At 43.2% G+C, this 9,761-nt stretch overlaps 1 protein-coding gene across 1 annotated transcript; it reads left to right on the top strand.

Annotated features, from left to right (window-relative positions):
• Window positions 1–659: 659 nt before the first annotated feature.
• LOC100859944 (TOM1-like protein 9) lies at window positions 660–9,530 on the top strand. Its single transcript, XM_044574211.1, has 10 exons — window positions 660–947; window positions 3,435–3,513; window positions 4,160–4,258; window positions 4,341–4,454; window positions 4,664–4,827; window positions 5,362–5,443; window positions 5,725–5,810; window positions 7,406–7,585; window positions 7,762–8,258; window positions 8,672–9,530. The coding sequence occupies exons 1-10, from the start codon at window positions 844–846 to the stop codon at window positions 9,310–9,312; spliced, it is 2,046 nt and encodes a 681-aa protein (XP_044430146.1). The 5' UTR covers window positions 660–843; the 3' UTR covers window positions 9,313–9,530.
• Window positions 9,531–9,761: the final 231 nt, after the last annotated feature.

Below are 9,761 nucleotides of genomic sequence, written 5' to 3'. Positions count from 1 at the left end.
CAATGGTGATCATTGAAGAGATTATCAGGGCGCTTGAGATCCCTGAGAGGAAGAAAACTCAAGCTACTGCCCACCCGAGGTGGTTGCCACCGGAGGCGGGATGGATAAAGATCAATACCAATGGTGCTACGGACATGGGTCTAATTCATGGAGGAGCGGGCTTCATTGCTCGAGATCATCATGGAGCTTTTGTTAGAGCGGGAGGTACAAGATATGACGGGGTTATTGACCCGTTATCCATTGAGCTACTTGCATGCAGAGACACGATCCTAATGTCGCATGACATGGGCTTTCAGCAAGTGGTGTTGGAGACGGACTGTCAAGAGATTCAGCGGCTCTGGGAGTTACCTCAGAGGTCGGCGTGTTTTCACCTCATCACGGAGATGAAGGATCTGTCTACTTTATTCCAGGGATTTGAGCTACGGTTTGCAAGCCGCTAGACTAACATGGCGGCACACCATCTAGCTAGACACTCGTTAAAACTTTCTGTTTTTATGCATTTGTATGTACAATCCCTGTGTGGCTGATTGATTGTTTGCAGTCAGACATACTGGCGCCTAATGAATAAAGAGTCGGAGGGCGTTTAGCTTTAAAAAGAAACAAGACAATCTATACCAAAGTTAGAGCAAATCTGGCCGAACCAGATCAAAATCAAATTCCGATTCCCAATAGGGATTTTTTTTAATTAAAGAGAGAGAATTTTTCTTCCTTTCGTCGTCCGACCGACCGGACATAGAGGGGCCAAGCAAACGCGAAGATACGGAAACAGCGAGGCTCGCCGACTAGGGTTTGCGCTGCTCCTCTCTCCCGTCCCCACCGACGCCGACCAGGCGCCCCGCCGCGATGCCGCAGTCCGTCCTGGTCGATCGCGCGACCAGCGAGTCGCTCATCGGGCCCGACTGGTCCCTCAACCTCGAGATCTGCGACATCCTCAACCACGACCCCTCGTGAGCCCTTCTTCGCCCTCCCCTTTGCTATCCACATGTCTGCTTTGATCGTTCACGGCATCGTCGGCGTGGAGTGGTGCTCGTGGTCGAGACGAGAGGTACTGTGCTTGATTGGGACGGGGTCTGGTCTGTCCCGCTGCTATTCTGTGGTAGTCTCCCCATGATTTTGTAGGATGGAGGTCGGGGTGACGCTTGTGGTAAATATGGGGCGAGGGCTCAGACTGGAATGATTGATCGATCCTGTTGTCCTGCAAAATTCAACTGAGGTTCAATCTATTTTCGTGGTACAGTGTAGACATGGAGTGAATGCGAATTTTTTCACTAATCACTATTCACTGATAAGTAAAGAAACTGAAATTAAGGAATCAATGCCCTGTCCAGGTTAGTTAAATCTACAGTTGAGATGCCAGTTTAGTGTGAATTTTGTTTGGAGATGCAATACACCCGAGTTATCTGCACTCCTGGCTCGCCTGCTGGTGCCAAAAGATCTCCCATCTTCTTGCCACAGGATAGCATATACCGTGCCTAGTCAAGGAATGACAAGGATTGGGGTTGTGATGGGAAAATGTGACATGGTCAGCTCTTTCCAATCACTATACAAATGTTATAGCTGACATATTGTCCTGTGACCTGTAGAAGTGAATATGAACAAGCTGTTCAGTAGCAGCTAGTAATGGTACTGGAAAGGATAAGAAAACTTGCATGGAGTGGAAGAAACAAATATTCGATAACCAGGATTTTAGTGGAGCTTGTGCCAGCGAATTTTGAGGACTCCTTGTTAGTTTTTTTTTGACTTCGTATAGACAATGAATGTAATAATCTTGACCTGTTGAGCTGTTCATGAAGCTTGTGCAGTAAGTGCATGTTCCATCAAAATAGATAATCACCGGTACGAGTAGTATTGATGTTTCAAAGCCATAGGGGCAGTGGCGGAGCTTGAAAGAAAAAGTTGGGCGGGCCAGACAAAAGAAGAGCACAATTTTCCTTTCAAATTATGAATCATAGCGACATGTTACAAGAATGAGCTAGCAGATCCAAATCCTATATGTGTCCAGATCCTATATGTGTCAAGAATGCACAATGTTTCCCACAAACCCTCTTCCAACTGTCAAATCCATGTACCATGAAGACATGAGAACCACCTCGTGTATTCTCTTTGTTACTGGAGACAAAGCAATATAGACAATACGCACAACTCTTGTCCACTGAGTACTCTAGCCATGATGGAAAATCATCAAACCAACTATACTGGAAGCGGCGTTGATGCCCTGGTTCACCTGAAGGTTTATAGTTCTCTAGGCGGGGTTGCATAGGACCTAACATCAAATATGCTCTTCTCACGGTATCTCTCTGAACTGGTGGATATTGCCAAATTTGAGGGCGCAATCCAGGGTGTCGCTGCAAGAACTCGATACCTCGGAAAGTAACAACTTCATTTGTTCGAACTCCTCCATCTTGGTTATGTTGTTGTTCAGGCTGTTGTTGTTCCAATTCAAGCAAGGGCAATTCATGGTCTTACTCAACTTGAGTTATGTCATCTCTTTTTCTTTTAAAAACTAAATCAATTCTTCTCTGAGTCTGATTTTCCTTCCCATGACTACCTATGTTGAAATTTGCATAAGATCAGATCATCAAGCTATTATTTATCACTAGCAGGACTGATCACTAGTTGTATGGAACTAAATAAATTCAGGCTATTTGCTTATCAAATTGAGTGTTTGGGGAAAAATTACCTGTGAATTGTGCGTGCGGCAGGGCAGGGGGTTAAGTCATGGGGGCGCCAGCCTTGTAGTCTTGTAGACTTGGAGTTGGAGGAGAACAACCGCGGGAATGGATGGCCGGAAGCATGCACGACGCACTGGATCCCGGAGGCAGCGGATGATGGGCGGCAAGATCAGTCTGGGCGGGAGGTAGCATGGCAGGGGCGAGGCGAGGTCCCGCGGGGGAGGGGGGGGGGGCATCGCCGCGGCAGTTGCTCCGCGAGACGGCGGGCGGCGTGCTCCGATGGACCGTGCTCCCTGTCGGCGGCGGTCGGCATCGGCGGCGCGGCTAGATGAGTTTGATAGTGAGATTGGGGAAATGGGGAAAGCCGCTTGCGCGTGCAGCGTGCGTGAGTAGCCCTCCTGAGACGAGGAGAAGATGGAGGTTGGCCTGTGCGGCTATGCGTGTGTGCGCTCAGTGGGCTGGCCTAAGATGACTAGTAAAAAAAATTGTTGTCAAATTCCTGGGTGGGCCATGGCCCGGGTCTGCCCCTACAGAGCTCCGCCCCTGCATAGGGGCTTTGAAGAAATCACGAGGATTTTGGTCTGAGGCTTATAAGTTGTACTAAAGTTGAGACACTTATTTTGGGACGGAGGGAGTATTAGACAGTCTCGGACCAAATGTTATTTTAGCTCGTGTGCCAGTTATTTGCTATATTGTTGCATGGTATGCCGTATTTAACATTTTCACTACTAGTATATTCTCTCATACTTTATGTGCACATAGGCAAGCTAAAGATGTAGTCAAGTCTATCAAGAAACGGATTGGACACAAGAACTCAAAGATCCAGCTCCTCGCACTAACAGTAAGTATCATTTTGTGCACTCGTATCTTTATCTCCATGATAATGCAAAGTTCTGTACATCTTTCAGTATTACTTACATATGAATTGATTAATGACTCCATATTGGGTGCGTCATCTTATGGTTTGGTGATGATTTCGGAATGATAAGTTGGCTAGAAGCTAAACTAGGATGAAGCTAGCGTGATGAGCTACTGATTGCTTGTTCGGAAGTTGATGGTAGCCATAATAATGTGAAGCGGAGAATCTCATGTAATGATCAATGATTGACAGTTAGCCAGAGCCAAAAAGACATTGAAGAGGCTCCAGTCAGCACTTCAACATCATTGTATGTCAAATGATTCATGCTTGAATAGCATCTTAAAGATGGGTGTGATGGTGAATACAAGTTTGTTTGGATTGCGGATATTAGGAGTGATCTAGGTGACAGATTCAGAAGAATTTATGAGGGAGAACATAATGGGCTATGTAACGTAGCCTTGTCACTTGTTAGTTTCCTTAACCTATGCTGAGCAGTATCTTGTATCTCTGTATCTGTGCATAGTGCTAGTTGGAAAGTCATACTTGTGGTTTATTTGTTCTGTAATCTAATCCCAAGTAAGCTAAGCAAGCCTGTACTGAAGTACTTCATTTTATTTCCCCTTTTTAGCTGCTGGAGACGCTGATTAAAAATTGTGGAGATTTTGTTCACATGCATGTTGCTGAGAGAGATATACTCCATGAAATGGTGAAGATTGTTAAGAAAAAGGTCTGCCTGCAAATTAGTATTCTGTCTCACAATATAATATTAAGAATAAGATTTCAGTTTTGATTTCCCTTTTGTTTTGTAGCCTGATTATCATGTAAAAGAGAAGATACTCATTTTGATTGACACCTGGCAAGAAGCTTTTGGTGGTGCTCGTGCAAGATACCCACAATATTATGCTGCATATCAAGAACTGCTGGTATTATTCACTTTAAGTATGCTGACATTTGGTTCATCTTCCTTTACTAGATCAGATTAAATCAGTTGTACAATATTTTTTGAGCATTTCTTAAGCCAACATTCATCAGTAACATGAAAACATCTGTGCTCTAGTGTACATCATACATTTTCTCTTTGATATATGAAGCTTCCTTCAACTTATCATAGTGTCGCTCTCTGATATACCAGCGTGCTGGAGCCGTATTTCCTCAAAGGTCAGAGAGTTCTGTGCCAATCTATACTCCACCACAAACTCAACCTCTACAGAACTACCCTCCTCCTGCTTTACGTAATACTGACTATCGGCAAGAGGCACCTGAATCATCTTCAGTGCCAGAAGTATCTACACTAAGGTACATTATCTTCACGAACTTAGTGACCATGCAGGCACGGATAAATGATGCTCAGAACTAATGTGAACTATGTCCATTATCTTGTGCGCATTTGAATGATGACAGTATTGATTGCTGACATACTGCTAATCCTTTTGCTCATTAATATACTATGCAATTTGCCTCCAAAATTTATGTAATTGATATGATGACAGTATGTGTACATTATTATTTCCGTTAGGATCATTTTATAGAGAAGTGTTACGGCATAACCTAACCAGAACCCTAAGATATTATGTATTAATTTGAGGTGATGCACAAATATATGAGACCTTAAATACTGAAATGCTTCCTCTTTCCAGAGCTTGAATGCGTGCCTTTTACTGTACAGTAATTTTCTAGTTATATCTGTTATTTGACCTGTAATTGCTTTTAGTTTCCTTTCCAATTCTGTAACCACAGTGTCATCAGCACTGTGGTTAGCAGTGTACTACTTTGAAGTCTTCGAGTTCCCTTTTATAAGAATGTTTCAAATTTGCAAAACTTTTTCTCCAGTGTGACAGAAATTCAGAATGCAAGTGGCGTCATGGATGTTCTCTCAGAGATGTTAAATGCTATTGATCCTGGTAACAGAGAGGTATTTCACTGCCCATTGCCTACTCACATGCTGTAACAATATGTGGTTCATAAAATGATCCAATGACCAGTTTTGTTGCGGAAAGTTAATGCAGGAAAAAATAACACCATCCTACATGGCTGTGTTGAATTTTCTTACTTAAAGTTGGATATGTATACTGCCATGTTTCAGAGTCTAAAAGTTCTTAACACCGGACTATATAAACCATAGTATTTCTAGTTATATGATTTAGATGTCAGGTCAGTATATTGCTTAATTGTAAATCTGTAATGAACATGCAGGGTCTAAGGCAGGAAGTCATTGTGGACCTTGTGGACCAATGTCGTTCTTACAAGCAGAGAGTGGTTCAGCTCGTCAACACGACCTCGTAAGTTTCTTCTGTGGTGTCCGGCTGTTTAAGCAGTGAACTACATGGAATCGGGTTGTGGAAATGTAGGATATGCATTTTTCCGACCTAATTAATAGTTTTGATAACCCACTAACTGCCTTTGCTACCAAATTCATTCTGATGTCCTCTTGATAAAACTGAGGGAAAGAAGGACACACAATGCTGTGAATATCTATGCTAAATGCTATCCAATTATACACCTTTATAGTTTCTTGACAAAATTTCTGGAATCTCTCGAGTTCACTCTATTCTTCTTTGCTACATAGAACACCATATACAAGGACCTTTGGCCGACTACTACTAACATATGCAGCTCAATATACAACACCACCACCCCTCAAGATGGGATTTCAAGGCTGTTCCCTCATAAATCAGCTCTTTGATGAGAAAGTATATATCAAGCCCCACATATTCTTCTTCTCAAGGGCTGTCAACTCTTCCAACATAGCCTGATACAACTAGGGATCTGCTTTGCTATTCTCCAATCAGTTGGGACTACTGTAGATTTGGTAAAGCGATGAAGGCTTTGTATTCTGGTGACAGTGATTCATATGACACATAGCTGGCTATATCATTCTCAGAGCCATATCTGGAATCCTATCCCTCCTTGTACTGTGGCTCATCACTCTCGCCACACTGACCACTGCAAGCTCACTTCCCCAGGAACTCTTGCCAGCTGCTGATCCATGTGCAGCTGGCGTCAGCAGACAAATCACTGCTGACCAAGCTGGAGTTTGGTTGACAAAGTTGCTGCATTCAACTGGATTCACCGCTTTCCTATTGGACCCTCTTGGTCCTAACTTGTACGGTGGCGGCGAGACACATGCCTCCTTGGTTGGATCAAGTGCCGCTGGCACAGTGAGCTCTGATACTCTTCTCTGCTATATGCATACAACACCAAAACATGAACCTACCGCTACTACTAACACACAGTGCTCAATATATTGCCAGTTTTGATGCAATAATTTAAATAAGCTTGCATTCACTCCCTAAGTACCCCTAAAACTGCTCTTTATTCTAATTAATTCCTGAATATACTAGTTTGTGTCATGGTACTTCACCCTAATCTCTACATTTTAGGCATGTGACTTTACAAAAATAACTGGCAACTTCTCAGGAATAATTGGCAACTTCTTATTGGTGTGTTCAGATCAGAAATATATATAGAAATTGTGGTGGTAGTACCACCAATCCACTATTTGTCTAATTAAACAGAAATACACAACGGAAAGAAAATATATTAGCTAGTTCAGCCCTGTAGGTAATCATTACTACTATAGACATCTTTTTTTTGGGGATACTATATGCATACTTCAGCTATGTTCTAGTCCAAAATTTATATCTGATACTGTATTACTGTGTTATGTTTGAGATACGCCCATTTATGTACATGACTGTATTATTTGCTGAAAATTGGGCGACTGAACTCATGTTTGCTGGTTGCTTTTTCCGTAACTAGATTTCACAATGTAGCTTTGTATTACTGATTGAATTTCTGTAGAGTGTGTTGTGTTCGTATGAGTACTTATTATGATATGGTTCTCTTACTATTTCCATGCATTAAATTGTCACAGCGATGAAGAGCTGCTAAGCCAGGGCCTTTCATTGAATGATGATTTGCAGCGTGTTCTAGCAAAACATGATGCGATTGCTGCAGGCATAGCTGTTCGGGTAGAAAAGCCAAAACTACCACAGGCCCCTGCGAATAGTTCCCCACCAGCAAAGCCAGAGGGGCCAAAAGAGCCAACTCAAAGGTTGTGTTATCTTATACCAAGCATCCTGTTTTAATCAATTTATGCTACTCTCCTGAAATGATGCATGCATAATGCGGGTTCAGAACTCTTGAAACAGTATTGGAATGATTAAAATAGTAGAGTACTGCATTATGCTCTGACTGACTTCTTGATTATATACCGTCTGAACCTGTCAGGTCTTCTGAAGCTGCCGGTAAGGTTTCTCCATTTGAGCAATTAGCACTTCCTGCCCCTCCATCATCCAGCACCTCAAAGCCTCCTGGAGAAGCATCTGTTGGTCCTAGTATTGACCTACTCAGTGGAGATGATTATTTCAAGCCAGAACCTGTGAATTCTCAAGCCCTTGTTCCTGTTGGCAATTCCCCTGCAGCTTCTGCTTCAGGCCACAATACCTTAGATCTTGTAGACATGTTTTCGCAAAGCGATGCTAGCAATAACAGTCACAACCCTGTTATATCATCCCCAATATTGAACTCAAATCCTAATCTCTCGGCACCACAAGCATATCTTGCTCCACAGCATCCTGTTCCACCACAGCAGTCTTCATTTTCCAATGGGTTGGCCTCCAATACAATCCCAACTTATGGTCAAGGTTCTGACCTAAACTCAGCAAGTTCGTGGAATGGGCAGCTTGCTCAAGGAATGAATCAACCACATCAGGCACCAAATTATGGTACATAACACTATCTTCTATGGTTACAATATGACCTTCTAATATGTTATTTAGTACTCCCTCCGTCCCACAATATAATATGTTATTACAACTAGTATGTGAGTATATCGGTTGTAATAACATCTTATATTATGGGATGGAGGGAGTAGTATCTATGTTTGGTATCTACTCCCTCCGTATCAAAATATAAGACGTTGACACTATGACAGTGTCAAAAAACGTCTTATATTTTGATACAGAGGGAGTAGTTCTTACAATATTTGTTTTGTAAATGCTATTTATGTACTACAAGTTTTTCGAGAGAGTAGTGTGGACTCTTGTTTTTGTTTGTCCGCCAAATATTTCTGTAGCTTTGCCTCTGTTTACGGCATGTACAAGGCTGTCCTCAGCTGTAGGTACTTTGTGATTGACAGGTCAAGATGATCAAAGCAGCGACCTCCCACCACCACCCTGGGAAACTCAGCCTGCAGAAAACGATCAGTTCCAAGCTGGTCAACCTGACAGGTTGGCAATGCCACCAGGACAATTCGGAGGCATTCCACCCCAACCTGTTCAAGTTGGTCAGCCTGGGCAAGTTTCACTGTCGCAACCATTGCTGACTGGACAACCAGGCGGGATGCAGTTTCCACCGGGATATGTGGAGCAGCCTGGGGCTCAACATCCGCAATCAATGCCAAACACGCAATATGGGGGCATGTATCCTTCAATGCAAGGCAACCAAGCAGGCGGCATGTATCCCCAACAGATGGCAGGAGATATCTACCAGCAACAGATGTATGGTGGGCAGATGGCGGCCGGCTATGGCTATGGTCAGCAGCCTGGAGGCTACTATGTCCCAAATGCTGCATATGGGTATCCCAGTGCAAACGAGCTTTCTCAGAGAATGAACGGACTTGCCATGCAAAACAACGGCTTGTATGGCACACCCGCGTCTTCTTCCCTTCAGCAGGCTAATAGGCCAGCAAGACCCGAAGATTCACTCTTTGGTGATCTGGTCAGCATTGCCAAAACAAAGCCTAGCAAAACTGCTGCTAATAAGGCCGGTGGCTTGTAAAGATGAATGAGAATCCTTGTTAGCACCATTTCTGTCACAGCGATAGCTTCTGCTCATAGTACATAAGTTCTTTGGGAAGTCCCCCTATTGGGGAGTAGTAGGCGAGTTATAGATTTTGAAATTCATAGCAAGTGTGGTTCGGTATAATCCTATTTTTGTTTACTCGGAAGCCATTATATTTTGTTCACTTATTGCAAGCGCAGGGTTCTCGTGAATCATCAGAAATTCTTCTGTACATAAATTCAGTTTCTTTTGTGTACCTTCTTTTCTTGGGCAAAACTTGCGGAGTAATTATTGTATTTGTGATGCTTGTAATGACTGATGAGTAGCTTACAGCTGTGGAATTATGCTAACTGGGGGTGCTTGGTAAACTGGCCAAAAGGCCAACTGTCGGTAGTTCAGTCCTACTGCTCATTCTCTGACGATTGAGTTACCCAACCTACAGATAT

Source organism: Triticum aestivum, chromosome 7B, assembly GCF_018294505.1.
Source record: "Triticum aestivum cultivar Chinese Spring chromosome 7B, IWGSC CS RefSeq v2.1, whole genome shotgun sequence".
NCBI lineage: Eukaryota > Viridiplantae > Streptophyta > Magnoliopsida > Poales > Poaceae > Triticum > Triticum aestivum.
This window is presented reverse-complemented; position numbering and strand designations above follow the sequence as displayed.